General features: G+C 45.8%; 1 protein-coding gene across 1 annotated transcript in view; it reads left to right on the top strand.

The window, feature by feature from the left end:
- Positions 1-10,377: 10,377 nt before the first annotated feature.
- Positions 10,378-19,815, top strand: part of st8sia1 (ST8 alpha-N-acetyl-neuraminide alpha-2,8-sialyltransferase 1) — a 93,908-nt gene continuing 84,470 nt past the window's right edge. Inside the window, exon 1 of the mRNA XM_070897602.1 lies at positions 10,378-11,118. Coding sequence (XP_070753703.1) covers positions 10,931-11,118 — 188 coding nt within the window. The 5' untranslated portion in view covers positions 10,378-10,930. The remainder of the gene's footprint in view (positions 11,119-19,815) is intronic.

Raw genomic sequence — 19,815 nt, 5'->3', positions numbered from 1 at the left:
TATTTGGCATGTGGATAATAGTGCAACTCTAGTATTCAGCTTTTAAATAAACTGCTGCATAACAGCCACCTGGTATAGGTGTTATCATTTATGAGCCAGAGTTGTGTGTGAACAGTGCTGTTTGATTGTGTCTTTTTTTTTTCTTGAGCAACATTGACCATAGGTCAGAGAATGTTTTTTTTAATTTGTTCACAGGATGTGTGCGTCGCTGGCAAGCACAGCATTTTTTGCCCATCCCTAGTTGCCCTTGAGAAGATGGTGGTGAGCCGCCGTCTTGAACCGCTGCAGTCCGTGTGGTGAAAGCACTCCCACAGTGCTGTTGGGGAGTTCCAGGATTTTGACCCAGCGATGATGAAGGAAAGGTGATATATTTCCAAGTCAGGCTAGTGTGACACTTGAATTAAAGAGAAAAATAAACTCAAAACATGTTGCAAGAAATTTGCTTGAAACTCTCCAAATTTCACAATGTAGTTAAAAGTGATGCACAGTAACTTAAAAGTAAGGTGGAAGGGATGGATATTGACTCCAGTAACCGGCACCAGTCAAGTGAATGGGTATGTTCAGGATGGGGTCGAGCTACTTGAGTATTGTTGCAGCTGCAACCCATCCAGGCAAGTGGAGAGTATTCCATCACACTCCTGACTTGTGCCTTATAGTTGGTGATGATTTGAGGGGTCAGGAGCACTCATTGAGAACCCAGCCTTTGCCTTGCTCTTCCAGCCATGGTGGTACAACTGGTCCAGGTCAGCTTCAAATTAATAGTGACTCCACCCCTCCGTCCCCAGGATGTTGGAGGACTTGGCGATGGTAGTGCGTTTGAAGGTCAATGGAGATGGCTGCATGTTCTATTAGAGATGGCCATTACCCGGCATGTATGTGGCGTGAATGTTAACCTGGCCATGCCTGGATGTTATCCTGATCTGCTGGAGGCTGGCAAGGGTTTCATTATTGCAGGAGTTGTGAATGGAGCTGAGCAATGTGGAATTGTCAGCAAACAGTCCCATTCCTGGCGTTATGATGGAGTGAAGGACGTTGATGAAGCAGCTGAAGATGGTTGACCGAGGTCGATTCCCTGAGAAACTCCTGCAGTGATGTTCTGTAGCTATAATGACCGGGTTTGACCTTTTACAACCATGACCATCTCCCGTTGTGTAAGGTTGACTCCAGCAACTGGAGGGTCTTGCCTTTGCCCCCCCCCCCACCTCAGTTTTGCTAGGGTTCCTTGATACCATATGCTGTCAAGTACTACTTTGATATTGAGGGCAGCTGCTCTCTCCTCTGGCATTTAACTCTTGCCTTCATGTCTAAATAAAGGCTGTGATGCTGTCTGGAGCTAAGTGGTTCTGATGGACCCCAAACTGATCAGGTGTTGCTTGATGACACTATGCTGACTCCTTTTCATCACTTTGCTGATTGTTAGGAGGAGGCTGATAGGGCAGTAAGTGACAAAGTTGGATTTATCCTGTCTTTTGTGGATAGGACATATCTGGGGAATCTTCTACATTGAAGGGTTACCTGTTGCAATATGAATATACCAACAGCTTGATTCAAGGAGCAGCTAGCTCTGGTCACAGGTCTTTAATACTATAGCTGGAATATTGCCAGGATCCATAGTCTCTTCTGCAACCAGTACACTTTGCTGCTTAATACTTAGTGTCAGCTGTGGCTCAGTGGGTAGCCCACTCGCCTCTGAAGTCAGAAGGTTGTGGGCACAAAAACATCTAGGCTGACACCCTAGTGCAGTGCTGAGGGAGCGCTGCACTCCGAGGATGAGACGTTGAACCATGACTGCTCTCCCATGACATTATTTCGAAGAAGAACAGGGGAGTTATCCTTGGTGTCCTGGTCAATATTTATCCCTCAAACAACATAACAAAAACAGATAATCTGGTCATTATCACATTGCTGTTGATGGGAGCTTGTGTGCAAATTGGCTGCCACCTTTCCTACATTACAACAATGACTACACTCCAAAAGTACTTCATTGGCTGTAAAGGACTCTGAGATATCCGGTGGTCATGAAAGGTGCTATATAAATCCAAGTCTGTCTTAATCTCACGTGGTTTGAACTGAATTGGCTGGTTACTGGTTCCAGTGAGGATGGGGACCTCCTGGAGGAGGGCACGTAGCATCACTCACTCGGCACTTTTGGCTGAAGACATTTGCACATCCTTCAGCTTTATCTGTTGCACTCTTGTTGAGCAGCAACAAGCAACAGAGAGTCCCTGCTTCTGCTCACTATTCAGGGACCCCTGTTGGAAACTGCAACTTTTTTTTCATCCAATTAATTTGAATACAATCATTTACAAGTTTATCAGTACAGCTGTTCATAACTAGTGACTGTGTCATCTCAACAGCATTTCCAATTACCAGGTACGGTGCAAGGCAGTCTTAACAGCACCTAAGATGGGACCTTATCTGAAAAAGAAATGCACATCTTCTAATAATCTGGGTTAGTTTTGATTTCTGTCAGTTGTAAGTCATGTTTGTAATATGGTAGGTATCAGCCTTGGCATAGTGGGTAGCACTCTCATCTTTGAGTCAGAACGTCGTGGTCCCACTCTTGAGACTTGAACATAATCCAGGCTGTCACAGGGAGTGCTGCAGTGTCTGAGGGGGCCATCTTTCGGATGAGACGTTAAACCGAGGCGCTGTCTGCCCCCTTCAAGTGGTCGTAAAAGATCCCGTGGCAATATTCAAAGAAGACCACTGGAGTTCTGGTGTCCTGGCTAATATTTATTCTTCAACCAACATCACAAACAGATTATCTGGTCTTTTTTTCATTGCTGTTTGTGGAATCTTTTGTACAAATTACAACAGTGACTACTTCAAAAGTATTTCATTGGCTGTAAAGCACTGTGGGACATCCTGAAGTTGTGAAAGGCACTATATAAATGTTAAGTTTATCTTTGTATTTTGAAAAATGGGATCCCAGCAATTTAGAATGTGTTCTAATGAATGTACAACTGAAAAGCTAATTGTAATTGAAATAAGGCAGCACAACCATCTATTAATGAGCAAGGTAGCTGCTTGAGTGATACATTTAGCACATGGACTTGAATTGAGACGTTTTAGATGCGAATTTGTGTGAAGTAGAGGGTGCAGTATTTTACAGAAAAGGTCCTAGAGGTCAATAGATCACACAATAGGTCAATAGATCACACAATCCAAAGATATGGGATGTAGAATGTAGAGCTTCCCCCTCTCTCCCTTCATCTGATAAGTGCAAGGCAAGCTTGGGTGGGGTCAACATGACGTCACTCGATGGACATGGGTGGAAGGCTGAAAGTAAATATCTAAAAAAAAAGCTCAACCGTAATGAATAGGAGTGTAACTGAAAACATGCTATATAAGAACTGGAAACACACTAGCAATATTTCCTTCTGCAGGTTATGAATGGGAGACTTTGAGTTCATCTGTGTTGTTTAACACTTGGTTCTCACGGGAACTCTTCAATTTCCTCCTCAAATTGTCCCTGGGCATAAATGGGTGTAATACCCAAACCTGACATTAAGAGTTTTCTTTCTCTGGATGTTGCATTCTTATTAGCAATTAATGACAAAAATGCACAGTTGTATGGGAATTACTTGATCCACATGTTGTGTTAAATTCACACCATTTAAAGCTAACATTAAACCACCAGAGAGAACTTCCAGAGTCTGGGACCTCATTAGAGCCAGAGAACACAGCACCAATTTCTCACGTACTTTTGGAAAAAAAGTGAGGTTAGCTCAAATGATGTTTTATCCACAAGATACTTGCTGGTAAGTTGTTTGCTTACCTCATTCGTAGCACTCTCGCCTCTTGAGGCAGAAGATTGTACATTCAAGCCTCACTCCAGTATATGAGCACATAATTTGGGCTGATACTTCAGTGCAGCACTGAGGGGCTGCTGCATTGTCAGACGTGCTATCTTTCAGATGAGATGTTAAACCGAGGCCCCATCTATCTGTTGAGGTGGGCATAAAAGTCCTGTGGTACATTTTTGAAGACGAGCAGGGACTTCTGATCTCCTGGCTAACATTAATCCCTCAACCAACTCTACTAAAATAGATTAATTATTTATCTCATTTGTTTGTGGGACGCTGTTTACAAATTGGCTGGCGTGTTTGCCTCCAAAACAAATGACTACACTTCAAAGGTAATTCATTGGCTATCCTGAGGTCATAAAAGGTGGTATATAAATGCTAGTCCTTTAATTTTACCTTATAACGTAGATATCCAGTATCTATGCAGGTAGGTTTGAACCTTTTAATCCATGTGTTGGATGAGTCATATTGAGGTTCAGGTCACAAATGGAATTTAAAATCAAAACTGCAACTTGTATTGACTTTGCCCTCTTCCAACCAGGGGCAACGGTCAATGTTGAAAATGCCTTAATAGATTTTACCAACAATGTTTATTAACTGAATGGATCCCCCCCATGGCAATTTTCCCTCCCCGCATCAAATGATCTGACAGAGACCAATAATCATACCTCTGAAAGGCACAGAAGTTATATCAAAGCCTAGACACTTCCCCATTCTATCTGTGTTCAAAGAATTTCATACGGTGTATTTTAATAGGCTATAATAGTAGGACATCTATCTGAACAAAATACTTCACTTGCTTTCTATATAAAAATACTCTTGAAATATATATGTTTAAAAACATTTAAATGCAGAAAATTAATTATCCCTCCTCACCCTTGATAAAAATGAACATGAAGAGGTTATAATTGAAGGTCATTTGAGATCAAGCTCCGCATGAATCCAAAATTTTACACTAAAATGCTGGTTGTCTTGCGAACATGGTCAGCTGCGTGGAGGAGTTGAGAACAAGCTGCAAAATGATTCTTTGCCCAAGGTGCTTTCTGTGATGGTGGTCCCGGTAATAATCTAGAAATGTTAGTGCATATAAAACATGAAGACTAATGAGTGTTTTTTTTCCCCAATTAATATTTTTAGATGGAGCTTGCACAGTCACTCAAATGAAAGTTTCCTCCACACAATTGTAAATTCCTCTCAATAGAGAATAGTACCGAAAGGGTTAATACTGTGTATCTTTTCGGCATTTGTGTATTGAAAGAATTGTAAATTCTGTGTTCAAGAGCCTTACTGCAATTACAGGCTCTCACGATAATTTACTGACGTTCTTCGAATTGAGTGAGACAGACCCAGATACTTAAATGCAAGCTGAAATCTTTGAAGCACAAAGAGCAGACGCTCACATGACTCTGAAATGATTCACGGTGAATTCAGTCCCAATGAAATAAAGGAATCAACACAGCCCATTGTGGAATATAGAAAAAGAGAATTGCAATAAATAAAATGATGTAGGTCGAAGAATTCTGAGTACATACCAGCGCCAAGGAACCTCATTCACCTCCAGTATGTATTGGAAGATTTCCAAATGCATTTGTAGCACTTATTTAGAAAATTCAGACATTTAAGTAAATCTGAGGGTCGATTTACTGGTTGTGTCAGGATGAAATGAGCGTGCTCCATGATGGGTATATTAGCTTAGTGAGTATGATACTTGACTGGAAAACACCCAGATCATGAGGTCAAGCCCCACCATTTCTCGATCAATACTCCAAATGAGATCACTGAATCACAAAATAACCTGTCGAAGTGATCACTGCATTGTACAATAATGCTTCTCATTGATGAGAGTGTCTTCCAGAACCTAATCTAGCGTTCCTAAGTGCCTCTCCAGTGAGACTAGTAACTGAAATAGCTGGCTGCTGGGTGTCATTGCATGTCTCTTGGGATTGAGAACATACAGTGACAGACTTGCAAACCATCCTTTATTTTGGTAACTGACCATGCATCGTACAACTCTGTTGTGTTTGAACATTTTGTTGTGTGGACCCTTTTTATGAGATGTCATTTGTGCCAAGGCTTTCCGTGTAAACTGCAGCATAAATGTTTGGCATGCATAGTAAACAAAGTCAAGAGCTGTAAGATTGCATGAGGGCTTGGCACAGGCCAGTAGTCAATGTGCAACAGGTTAATAAGCAACACTTTGTCGCATGCATACTTAAGCCATCTACCTGGTGTATGGTACTTCCCTTAGCGGCTTCCTAAAGATCGAGCACCTTCTTCACATCTCATGCCTGATCCCATGAATAGTGTACCTGCCACTGACTCTCACCAGCATCTTCTGAGAGGCACGCTGCATTGTTTTTTTAATGGAGTGATCTTCTTTGCACACCTTGCATTTATACCCCTCATGCAGCAGCAGTCTCATTTCACTGCTCATCAAATTCAAATGGGGTGGTGTGGGGGGAGCGTTGCTTGCACTACTTGGTTAATTGTCCAACAGGTCCTTCTCCTGCCTTCAACAAATTCATAGCCACCGAGAGAGTTGGGCTGGTACTTTCATTTTCCCCCACAATCTCTAGCCTACCAGTAATTTCTCCTCCAATGAGGACATACAAAATATTAAGGTGTTATTACTTCCTAAGCCACAATTACAGTTGCCAACTCTGATTGGAGGCATTCCTGAAGGTTTGATTATCTGATGTTCTGATCATAAGACGTCTGCAAATATAAGAACATAAATAGGAGCAGGAGTAGGCCATTTGGCTCCTTGAGCCTGCTCCGCCATTCAATAAGGTCATGGCTGATCCGATCATGGCCTCAACTCCACTTCCCTGCCCGCTCCCCATAACCCTTGACTCTCTTATCGTTCAAAAATCTGTTTATCTCCACCTTAAATATATTCTATGATCTAGTCTCCACAGCTCTCTGGGATAGAGAATTCCACAGATACACGACCCTCTGAGAGAAGAAATTCTTCCTCATTTCCGCTTTAAATGCAATATCACCGTGAATCTTATAGTCCCCTGTATTTGGGTATCTTTGTTCATAGTTTCGTGCCAACAGCTGTTGGGCGAGATGTTCCGAGAACCAGAAGGCCACCTGTGAGCAGGTGAAGAGGAGAAACCAAGGGCGAGGGAGCATTGGGCAGCAGGAACCCGAGGTGGGAGGAGCTTTGATTCCATGAGTAACTAATAGTAACTCACTGAAATTGCACTGATGTCGACTAATAATACTGGTAACACTCAAATTCCCCACATAACTAACAGTGATACAATAACTGACTGATGGTCTGTGTGTAATAGGTGTAATACCCCGCTATTCCCCCTGTAACTAGCAGTAATCCTTTAACCCGCTGATACTCCCCCTGAACATAGAAACATAGAAAATAGGTGCAGGAGTAGGCCATTCGGCCCTTCGAGCCTGCACCGCCATTCAATGAGTTCATGGCTGAACATGCAACTTCAGTACCCCATTCCTGCTTTCTCGCCATACCCCTTGATCCCCCTAGTAGTAAGGACCTCATCTAACTCCTTTTTGAATATATTTAGTGAATTGGCCTCAACAACTTTCTGTGGTAGAGAATTCCACAGGTTCACCACTCTCTGGGTGAAGGAGTTTCTCCTCATCTCGGTCCTAAATGGCTTACCCCTTATTCTTAGACTGTGACCCCTGGTTCTGGACTTCCCCAACATTGGGAACATTCTTCCTGCATCTAACCTGTCTAAACCCGTCAGAATTTTAAATGTTTCTATGAGATCCCCTCTCATTCTTCTGAACTCCAGTGAATACAAACCCAATTGATCCAGTCTTTCTTGATATGTCAGTCCCGCCATCCCGGGAATCAGTCTGGTGAACCTTCGCTGTACTCCCTCAATAGCAAGAATATCCTTCCTCAAGTTAGGAGACCAAAACTGTACCCAATACTCCAGGTGTGGCCTCACTAAGGCCCTCTACAACTGTAGTAACACCTTCCTGCCCTTGTACTCAAATCCCCTCGCTATGAAGGCCAACATGCTATTTGCTTTCTTAACCGCCTGCTGTACCTGCATGCCAACCTTCAATGACTGATGTACCATGACACCCAGGTCTCGCTGCACATCCCATTTTCCTAATCTGTCACCATTCAGATAATAGTCTGTCTCTCTGTTTTTACCACCAAAGTTGACACCCTCACATTTATCCACATTATACTTCATCTGCCATGCATTTGCCCACTCACCTAATCTATCCAAGTCACTCTGCAGCCTCATAGCATCCTCCTCGCAGCTCACACTGCCACCCAACTTAGTGTCATCCGCAAATTTGGAGATACTACATTTAATCCCCTCGTCTAAATCATTAATGTATAATGTAAACAGCTGGGGCCCCAGCACAGAACCTTGCGGTACCCCACTAGTCACTGCCTGCCATTCTGAAAAGTACCCATTTACTCCTACTCTTTGAGGACCCAGAGACAGTATCTCCCTCGTACTGCACAAGATGAGCTCATGCTCCCCAGTCAATGCCATGTTTAACAGGCCTGCTTGCTCTCTCGCTCTCCCCTTGGGCTCCGGTTTAACAGGCCCGCTCGCTCTCGCTCTCCCCTTGGGCTCCGGTTTAACAGGCCCGCTCTCTCTCGCTCTCCCCTTGGGCTCCGGTTTAACAGGCCCGCTCTCTCTCGCTCTCTCCTTGGGCTCCGGTTTAACAGGCCCGCTCTCTCTCGCTCTCCCCTTGGGCTCCGGTTTAACAGGCCCGCTCTCTCTCGCTCTCCCCTTGGGCTCCAGTTTAACAGGCCCACTCTCCCTCGCTCTCCCCTTGGGCTCCGGTTTAACAGGCCCGCTCTCTCTCGCTCTCTCCTTGGGCTCCGGTTTAACAGGCCCGCTCTCTCTCGCTCTCTCCTTGGGCTCCGGTTTAACAGGCCCGCTCTCTCTCGCTCTCTCCTTGGGCTCCGGTTTAACAGGCCCGCTCTCTCGCTCTTCTCTTGGGCTCTGGTTTGGTCTCTGGTTATGTGTGAAGGTGATGAGTCTGAGCTGGGTGCCTCAGTCAGAGTCGGTCTGGACTTGGCCTTCACCCGTCAACACCGTCCGCCAGAGCGACCTGAACCCACCCGAGAGATCGCACGGAGGGTAGTGGCCTCAGGGTTTGGGGCACATTGGCCCAAACACAGCTCAGCGCAAACATCTCTAAACCACTCCCGGAGCTCGGACTCGATGAAGGAGAGCTTCCGTAGAATGATAGAAATGACAGCACAGATGGAGGCCCCGGTGCCTGTGCCGAATTCCCCAGTCTCCTCCTGACCCCCTCATTGCCTGCCACTGTTCCCCACTCTCCCTCTCTCCACATTCTCCATTTCCATCTCCCTATCCCCAACCCCTCCATCTCTCATGCCATCCCCCAGCTTCCGATCCCCCCATTCCCCCTTCCCATCCCAGCCCCCATTCCCTAATCTCTCCATCCCCCGGCTCCCATTCCCTAATCTCTCCATCCCCCAGCCACCATTCCCTACTCTCTCCATCTCCCGGCCCCCATTCCCTACTCTCTCCATCCCCCAGCCCCTATTCCCTACTCTCTCCATCTCCCGGCCCCCATTCCCTACTCTCTCCATCCCACAGCCACCATTCCCTACTCTCTCCATCCCCCGGCCCCCATTCCCTACTCTCTCTCCATCCCCCGGCCCTTATTCCCTACTCTCTCTCCATCCCCCGGCCCCTTTCCCTAGTCTTTGTCTCCTCCCCCCCTGATTCCTGACTCCCAATTATTCCTAGCTCACCAGCTGGTCCTGGCTCTCTGTGTGGCGGGTGATCAGAAGTAGCGGAGCATTTTTCAATCATCAACTATAAAATAGTTTAAAAGAATCAATTCCTTTCATTGCATGGCAGAAACTTACCATGTGTCACATTGAATCTCAAGTGGATGCACCTCAATGACAACAAAGCCACACTCCAGAACTTGAGCACTGTCGGAGATGCCGCCTAGGCCCCACACTCTGCAATTCTCTCCTTAAACTCCTCTGCTTTTCCACCTTCCTCTGCTCCTTTAAGACCTTCCTTAAAAACCCATCTGAATGACCCCTCTAAATGAGTATGGCATGGCAGCCATTATTTCAATTCTGCCTCTGAAGCGCCTTGGGGCGATTTTTCTTCTCAATTAAAGCCACCATATAAATACAGGTGGTTGTACTAAGGAACATACAGTTAAATAAATGTATTGTTGTGCAGAGCCCAACCACGCCCAATTTGCCACAAATTGACAGTGGGTTAAGTGTGGGAAAGATGAACAATAGGTCGATAGAAGGGAGTGCGTTTCTGGGATTGGGATTGAGGTAGATTGGCGGGGTTGAGTGAGAGGAAGTTCTAGGTTGTATGTTGTGCGTTGGCTATATCGGGGCGTACTTGATACTCGACACTGTGTAACCAAAGGAGGGAAAACGATCCATTCTCCAGCTATTTGCAAGCCCAATAATTCTGATAGAATTATATATTTGTTTTTAAAGTTTCAGAGAACACAGGATGCTGGTTTCAAAAACCCTCTGCGTGATAAATCTTTTTTTTTGGAGGTGGGTGGGTAATAAACCTCTATGATGTCTTAAAATAAAGGCTTTGAGCAGCATTGTGGAGTTTGTAAATCACGTTAGCAGTCGGTTGTGGTGGGGTGGGGAGGAAAAATAGCCTGAGCTCAAGCCCTCCCACTGACAGCAGACAAGGCAAAGCGCCAGGCAGCCGGTGGATGTGCCTCTTGCACAAGGCGAGCTTTGTGTAGTGGGCGAGAGAGCATTGCATCTCCTCAAATCCACAAAACCTCCTTCTTTTTCCCTCCTTTGCTTTGCTCGGTGGAAGCAGCAGCAGATTTTCTGTGTGTGTGTGTATGCATGCGGCAGATCACTGGGGCTGCGTATTATTCTGATTTTTTTTGTTGCATTAGCGCCATCGGCAATGCACCGAGATTAAAAGAAGCGAGACGTGGGGAGGGGGGAGAAATAGGAAGAGATTTAGCAGAGGGTTTGGGGAGGGGGCGGGCATGGAAGATGTGCCTTGGCAGAGCCCCCCAGATGCTGCATTGTTGCGACCTTGCTGACTGGCTGCAGCCCCCGGGGAGGGCAGAGCCTCCCAGGACCATGTGAAGCCCCCCTCTCCCCTGCACCAAGTATGCTGTGGCGCTGGCTCTGGCTGTGCCCCCGCTCCCGGCTGCCGCTCGGGGTGGCTCTGTGTGTCTGCGTGCTCTGCTGGCTCTACGTCTACCCGCTCGACAGGATCCCCGACCAGAAGGAGATCGTCCACGAGATCCTGCAGCAGGCGAAGTGGAAGAGGAACCAGACAGCCGTCGCCGCATTCAGGTAGGGCAAGGGGAGAGGGGAGGGAGGGAGAGAAGGCAGCTCCGCCATATAACGGGACACACATTGTTCATTACTCGCGGAAGGTAAAAGAAGCTGAGAAAATCATCAGAGCCGCTCAAACTGCAGCACATACAGTGAGGGGCAATTGGCAATGTCATTCACACACATCCATATACACATACACATATATATATATATATATATACATACATTTATACATACACACATATAGACACACAAAAATATATATATACACATATGTGCATACACACATATATATACATACACAAACACATACAGATACTCATATAAACACACATACATATATGTATACACACACATCCATATACACACACATATATATATATATATATATACACACACACCCATATACATATATATGTATATATATATAAACACACACCCATATACATACACACACACAGGCACCCATATAAACACACACATACATATATGTATACACACATTATACACATACACACCCATATATACATACATCCACACACACACATGTACATATATATATACGTACACACACGTATACACGTATATATCTTTTCTTAGGCAGTCCCTCGTATCGAGGATGACTTGCTTCCACGCCAAAAAGGGATGAGTTCACAGGTGTTTCAATGAAGGACTCTGATATTCCAGGTCCTGAACTACATGTTAAAGGATGGAAGATGCCTATGCATGAATTTTTTTAACGTGCGATGGCTGTTGCACACCAGCCACCACACGGGCTTGACAGAGCTAGATCTTGGTCCAGTGGCATGGATTAACCAAGACAACTGGATACCAGCTCTCACGGCCCATGCTGCCCTTGGGCTCTCGCCTCTTCTGGGCCCCGAACTCGCGCCTCTCCTGTACCCCGATCATGTCGCTCTACAATCTCTCGCTGCTCCTTCGCCCTGACCTCGTCGCTCCTTCGCCCCGACCACTTTGCTCCTTTGCTCCGACCTCGCCGCTCCTGCTGTACCTGCCCACACACCAATCACTGACCTGGATTATGGTGACATTCAATCAGGTCGCCCTCTTTACTACTGTCGCCCTCCTGCACCAGTTCACGCTGCTCCCTGGAGTGGTGTGCTCCTTTTAAAACCCCGACCTTCCGCAGATGTTCCTCACAGGAGTCTCTGTCTATCACTGTACTCAGTCTCACCTGTATCAATGGCCGCTAGAAGGAGGCTGAAGCGAGCAAGTTTTAGGCCTATGGTGAATTTTATCAGATTATCTCTGTATCTAACGCATGCTGTACTTGCCCTGGGAGTGTTTGATGGGACAGTGTGGAGGGAGCTTTACTCTGTATCTAACCCTGTGCTGTACCTGCCCTGGGAGTGTTTGATGGGACAGTGTGGAGGGAGCTTTACTCTGTATCTAACCCATGCTGTACCTGCCCTGGGAGTGTTTGATGGGACAGTGTAGAGGGATGTATCTCTGTATCTAACCCATGCTGTACCTGCCCTGGGAGGGTTTGATGGGACACTTTACTCTGCCTTGTACAGTCTTGTATCAGGCTGTGAAGGCGCAAAGCATGTTCTGTACACAGTGGATGATAGGAAAGGATTCACTCCGGTCTGGTACTGTATGGCCTGTGTTTGACTCGCTGTCTCCATGTCTGTCTCTGTCACCTTTAAGGAGCTAACGTTAAATTAGAGTGGTGTCGATCTCTGTAACCAATGTCCCAATGTCGTGATAGCATAAAATGACCACTGTACGAAGGGTTTGCGAAAGTGACTTCTGCTGAGTAATGACACACTGTCTACAGGGTGGGAGAGAAATAGGAACAAGAGTTTATCTGCCAGATGTGGGGGCATACAGACAATCAAGCACTTATCGGGCCCCTCCCCTTGTTCCAACCATGCCCTCCTTCAAAGTCAGCCAGGCCTTGATGAATCCTCGATTCATGTACAAATTGTATTGGTCCCCTCCCACTATCGCAGGGTAATTATAAATACGCCCTCGTTTTCATCGACCAGTTCACAACATGGAAGTCAAAATTGGCATCAACCTACCTGATTAAAGTTCTTTCTAGCATCAGAATGTTGAGTCAGATGACCTGGAGTCCTCATCAATCTCCCAGTCATTGCCTGGTCAGGTGATATCCCCGTGGTCCTATGTGGCGTGGACCGAATTGCCATTAAACACATCGGTGACATATTGACCCATTGAGTGGGATGTTCTGTACACATTTTTCCTAACATGGATTTCAGTGTACGGTTCCCTCTCTACTATCCCAGACGATTGGGGATGATGAGCTATATGTAGCTTATGTTTAATTCTCAGGATTTCCTGTAATTTGGAAAAAAACTTTACCAGTGAAGTGGGTGCCCTGATCGCTATCAACTTGAACCTACAGATCACCTCACTCAATCGTCACTCAATAACAACTTGGCCGCAATAAGCGCAGTGTTGGATCCATTTAGTGAACGCATATATACACACAGTCACACACACACGTATATATATACAAACAATCCACACACGTGTATATATATATATATACAAACAATCTCACACACGCATACCCATATACACACACACCTATATACACACACACACACACACACACACAAAACACACATATATACACAAACAATCACACACACATACTCATACACACACACACACACACATATATATATACAAACAATCTCACACACACACATACCCATATACACATACCCATATATACACACACCCACACACATATATACATACATATATATATATGTGTGTACACCCACACTTAGAGGACCATGTACTGTGGATTGTGGGATTATTAATAAAGCAACCAGTTCCCAATAAAGAGCCCCATCTCTCCACTTTCTCCATTTGTAACCTGTATATTCCTTTCACACACTAGAATTCAGGTCGTCTGACAGTGAAACCAGCTGACACTTACTCCTCTTTTGAACCGCAGTATATCTCAAAGAGGTTTTAATCTTCCAGTGAGCCCACAGTGGCAAGTCTCCAGGGCTGGTGCGTGGGATTTGTTTTAGTTTGGTGCTGTGATTCTGCCTCCTGGAACCTTTAATCATTCGCCCATTTCTTTTAGTTGGAACTGCAGCACTTTATAGTTATAGGAGGTCACTGATTAAAAGGTCAGGAAATAGATGATAATTGAGCTTCTAATTTTTGCAGCAAATTAGAGATCTTGCTTTCAAATCAACTGCTACAGAATATATGTGTGTCTGGTAAATTTTTGCCTAATTCATACTGTACATAAATTCAGTGTCTGCTGTTATTGGGCCTCACGTACAAAAACCTAGTGATATAGCACTGAGCACACACTGAGTAAAGCAGTTACATATCTTTGGCTGAGCTTATACTACAGGTCTGAAACTGAATAGTACAATGCTCCGAAGGCAGTCCCAAGTTATACTGTTGACTGTACCTTGCTGTAAGTTGTGCCTCCCCCCACCTCCTAACTGCCCCCACCACCGGACCGGCCCCAGATAGGAGAATGGTCAGTGCATGTGGGTTTGATTGCATGCCTAGAGATCACTGCCTGGGGACTACATTTCCATATGAAAGAGGAAGCAGGAATTTGTCTTCTCGTAGTGTTGAAAAGAAAGACTTGCATTTATATAGCACCTTTCATGACCTCAGGACGTCCCAAGGAGCTTTACAGCCAATCAAGTACTTTTGGAGTGTAGTCACTGTTGTAATGTAGGAAACACGGCAGCCAATTTGCGCACAGCAAGCTCCTACAAACAGCAATGAGATAATGACCAGATAATCTGTTATAAATGTTGGTTTAGGGATAAATATTGGCCAGGACACTGGGGAGAAGTCTCCTGCTCTTCTTCGGAATAGTGTCATGGGATCTTTTACACCCATCTGAGAGGGCAGATGGGGCCTTGGTTTAATCTCTTACCTGAAAGACGGCACCTCCGACAGTGCAGCACCCCCTCAGTAGTGCACTGACACGTCAGTCTAGATTTTGTGGTTAAGTCGCTGGAGAAAAGGCCCCATACACATAGAGCGTACAGTAGTAATGGGTGGGAATCTGTGTCATCCACAAGGCAGACACAGAGCCTTAGTAGCAAGCAGCCACAACAACCCTGACAGAATTCAAAAACCTTGCTTTATGGATATCTTGTAACAACCCTGGGCGGGGGCTTCATATCATGTTCAAACCTGCACAAGATATGTTGCAAAATAGATTATTTTCTTCCTGAGGGAAGCCCAACTCCTTCAGGTTGATGGTTGTGACATAGGGCACCTAGCTAGCTCAGTCCATATAGCTCCAATCTCACTCGAGCTTACCCTGGTCAGTCTGCCACCCAAGTCCCAACACTGTCATCTTAACCCTGCTCTCCTTGGTGGCCTAACATTTCTAACCTACCTGTGAGGGCTTCTTGCCCAGTGTTTGTCAAATCCTGAAAGGTGCCCATGTATCCCCCAGGATTCTTACGGGAAACTCTAAGGCAGCCTCCAGGGGTCATATCATTACCTGCACTTTGCAAATGTGGAAATTTTGGATTGCTTGTTTATTTTACAATGTTGTGAGTAGTTGAAGTAACTGAATCACTTTTATTGCTGTGTATCTGAGAGAAAACCCAAAAACAAGAGCAACAAGGGTTAAAGAAAGAAAGACTTGGATTTATATAGCGCCTTTCACGACCACCGGACGTCTCAAAGCGCTTTACAGCCAATGAAGTACTTTTGGAGTGTAGTCACTGTAGTAATGTGGGAACATAGGGAATGCAAGGCAAAAAAAGACCCAAGTTTGACTTTTACCATCCTGGTAATCGTAAATGCAACAATAATGGAGATGTTGACTAATTATAGCAATCAGTCTCTATCAATTATTCTACTATAGATCCAGACAAGAGGCGAGGAAATCCACCAGTGCTGGAGAGCTTTGGGACGCATAGGTCCAAAGTCAATTGTTCTTCCCAAACCTGCTATACCCATCACCTCATGTCTCAAATTACTCATGTACTGTATCCCTAAATATTATTTTCTAAAAGAAATCTATCTAATTTGCACTTGAATGCATCAATGCTAGCTGCTTCCAACGTCTCCCTAGGGAGCCTGTTCCATAGATTGACCTGTCATTCACTGAAATAATGGGTCTGAATTTGCTGGAATCTTGCGCCATATTAACAGCGAACACCATTATACAATGTGTAAAAATTCCAGAAATATAATGGAGTAAGTGAGTTCTTCCATGAGTTGCGATGCGCCATTAAATTGCTGGGACTTTTGTGCCGCTCTGTTGATAGGCTCGTCTAAACTGAGAAAGGTTTGTTTCTGTTGCTCAGCCCGGCGCTGCAGTCAATGGCGATTGTCAATTTGCTGGATTTACACTATTCGCGACTCAGCCGCTGAGGCTGAAAAATAATGGCGTGGGTGACCCGGTATTGACGTGATTTGTGGCCCTCACATGACTGTGTCAGAGATGGCTCGGTGGGTAGCACACTCACCTCTGAGTCAGAAGGTTATGTGTTCACATCCCACTCCAGGGACTTGAGCACAGGGACGAGGCTGACACTCCAGGGGAGTGCTGCACTGTTGGAGGTGCCATCTTTCTTTCGGATGTAAAAGATCCCATGGCACTATTTCGAAGAAGAGCAGTGGAGTTAAGCTCGGTGTCCTGGCCAATATTTATCCCGCAATCAACATAACAAAAACAGATTAGCTGGTCATTATCACATTGCTGTTTGTGGGAGCTTGCTGTGCACAAATTGGCTGCCACATTTCCCACATTACAACAGTGACTACACTCCAAATGTACTTCATTGGCTCTAAAGCACATTGAGACGTCCGGTGGTCGTGAAAGGCGCTATATAAATGCAAGTCTTTCTTCCTTTACTTTCCGACTCTCAGTCTTGAAAGCCAACAAATGGTTTGCCATCCAGAGTCCTGTTAGTGTCTGAAGGCAGTTACTTTCAGGGCCCCCACCTTATTCTAAGCATTGCGAGGGTGAAAGGATTGCAATGGTCTATCCAGACAAGATGCCCGTGGAACCGGAGGATCCTGACCCACAAGTCCCTGGGTGGTGACCTCCAGGAGAATGGCAGTGACCAAAGAGCAGCTGGTGGCTCAGGTGTTTGGACAATGATAACCACCGCCCCGGCAACTACAACAACTTGCACTTATATAGCGCCTTTAGCGTAGTAAAATGTCCCAAGGCACTTCACAGGAGTGTCACTAAACATAATTTGACACCGAGCCACTAAAGGAGATAGTTGGACAGGCCTGGTCAAAGAAGTAGCTTTTAAGGAGGGTCTTAAAGGAGGAAAGAGAGGCAGAGAAGCGGAGAGGTTTAGGGAGGGAGTTCCAGAGCTTAGGGCCCAGGCAGGTGAAGGCACAGCTGCCAATGGAGGAGCGATTAAAATCAGGGATGCTCAAGAGGCCAGAATTGGAGGATCGCAGAGATCTCAGGGGGTTGTAGGGCTGGAGGAGATGTCAGAAATAGGGAGGGGCGAGGCCATGGAGCAATTTGAAAACAAGGATGAGAATTTTAAAATCGAAGCGAGCACAGGAGTGATGGATGAATGGGAGATGGTCCGAGTTAAGATATGGGCAGCAGAGCTTTGGATGAGCTCAATTTTACGGAGGGTACAAGATGGGAGGCTGGCCTGGGGAGCGTTGGAATAGACGAGTTTAGATGTAACACAGGTGGAAGTAGGCAGTCTTGGTGATGGAGAGGATATGCGGTCGGAAGCTCACCCCAGGGTCAGATATGATGCCAAGATCGAGAACGGTCTGGTGCAACCTCAGACAGTGACCAGAGAGAGGGATGGAGTTGGTGGTTAGGGAACGGAGTTTGTGGCGGGGCCCAAAGACAATGGCTTTGGTCTTCCCATTATTTAATTGGAGGAAAGTTCTGCTCATCCACTCAGGCAAGAAGCATGGCAAATCTGGGACAATAGAGGGGTCGAGAGAGGCAGTGGTGAGGTAGAGCTTGGTGTTGTACATGGAGAACCTGACTTTGTGTTTTTAGATGATGTCGCCGAGGAGCAGCGTATAGATGAGAAATAGGAAGGGGCCAAGGAAAGATCTATAGGAGACTTCAGAGCTAATGGCATGGGAGCGGGAAGAGAATCCATTACAGGTGATTCTGTGGCTACGACTGGATTAGATAGAAATGGGCTCAGCCTTTCACCCCCTCCTGAAGTTCCACCAGTGATATGGAGGTGGATCAGGAAGTCTGGAAAATTTGTTCCGTGTACTGATCCCCGTGGTGACAAGAACTCAAAAATGGGAGAGCAGGATTTAAAGAAGCAATTGAACTTTTATTCAGTGCAACAATGAGTGGTCAGCAGCCACATCAGTGTAACATCAGGGAGGCAACAAGCTGTAACCTCTCATCAGGGAAAGTCAACAAGTCAACGGAAAATTGAACTGTCTTAAAACCCACAGACACAAAAGGCAAGGTGCACGCCCTCTACATAAAACAGCATTGATGGGCGAGGGTCCACAGACCCTCCCCACCCTACATATATCATCATCATCATCATCACAGGCAGTCCCTCGGAATCGAGGAAGACTTGCTTCCACTCTTAAAATGAGTCCTTAGGTGGCTGTACAGTCCAATACGAGAACCACAGTTCCTGTCACAGGTGGGACAGATAGTCGTTGAGGGAAAGGGAGGATGGGACTGGTTTCCGTATGCTCTTTCCGCTGCCTGCGCTTGATTTCTGCATGCTCTCGGCGATGAGATTCGAGGTGCTCAGCGCCCTCCCGGATGCACTTCCTCCACTTAGGGCGGTCTTTGGCCAGGGACTCCCAGGTGTCGGTGGGGATGTTGCACTTTATCAGGGAGGCTTTGAGGGTGTCCCTGTAACGTTTCCTCTGCCCATCTTTGGCTCGTTTGCCGTGAAGGTGTTCCGAGTAGAGCACTTGCTTTGGGAGTCTCGTGTCTGGCATGCGAACAATGTGGTCTACCCAGCGGAGCTGGTCGAGTGTGGTCAGTGCTTCAATGCTGGGGATGTTGGCCTGGTCGAGAACGCTAATGTTGGTGTGTCTGTCCTCCCAGGGGATTTGTAGGATCTTGTGGAGGCATACAGCATACATACAGCAGTATTGATGCAGGGAAGATGAATGAAGACTGAGATGCCAGAAGTGTTGAGACTGTGTTGAGGTGGTCAGCTGAACAGCAGTGCATGGTTTAATCAATAGTGCAAACATCTTTTCTGTAACAACACTTTAAATTGAAATGTGGTTAATAAAAGAAAGGCTTGCATTTATATAGCACCTGTTAAGATCACTGGACGTCTCAAAGCACCTTACAGCCAATTAAGTACTTTTTGAAGTGTAGTCACTTGTAATGTGGGAAACGCAGCAGCCAATTTGCATACAGCAAGCTCCCACAAACAGCAATGTGATTATGACCAGATAATCTGTTTTTGTTATGTTGATTGAGAGCTAAATATATTGGTCAGGGCACCCTTGCTCTTCTTCGAAATAGTGCCATGGGATCTTTTACATTCACCTGAGAGAGCAGACAGAGTCTCGGTTTAATGTCTTATCTGAAAGACAGCACCTCCAACAGTGCAGCACTCCCTCAGCACTGCACTGGAGTGTCAGCCTAGATTTATGTGCTCAAGTCTCTGGAGTGGGACGTGAACCCACAACCTTCTGGCTGAGAAGTGAAGGTGCTACCCACTGAGCCACAGCTAACACATATCTTATTGGTCAGATCTCCTGCATTAATGCAAGCAC

Source organism: Pristiophorus japonicus, chromosome 13 (genome assembly GCF_044704955.1).
Source record: "Pristiophorus japonicus isolate sPriJap1 chromosome 13, sPriJap1.hap1, whole genome shotgun sequence".
Classification (NCBI taxonomy): Eukaryota; Metazoa; Chordata; class Chondrichthyes; family Pristiophoridae; genus Pristiophorus; species Pristiophorus japonicus.
The sequence above is the reverse complement of the archived record's forward strand: the minus strand, read 5'-3'. Positions and strand labels throughout refer to the sequence as shown.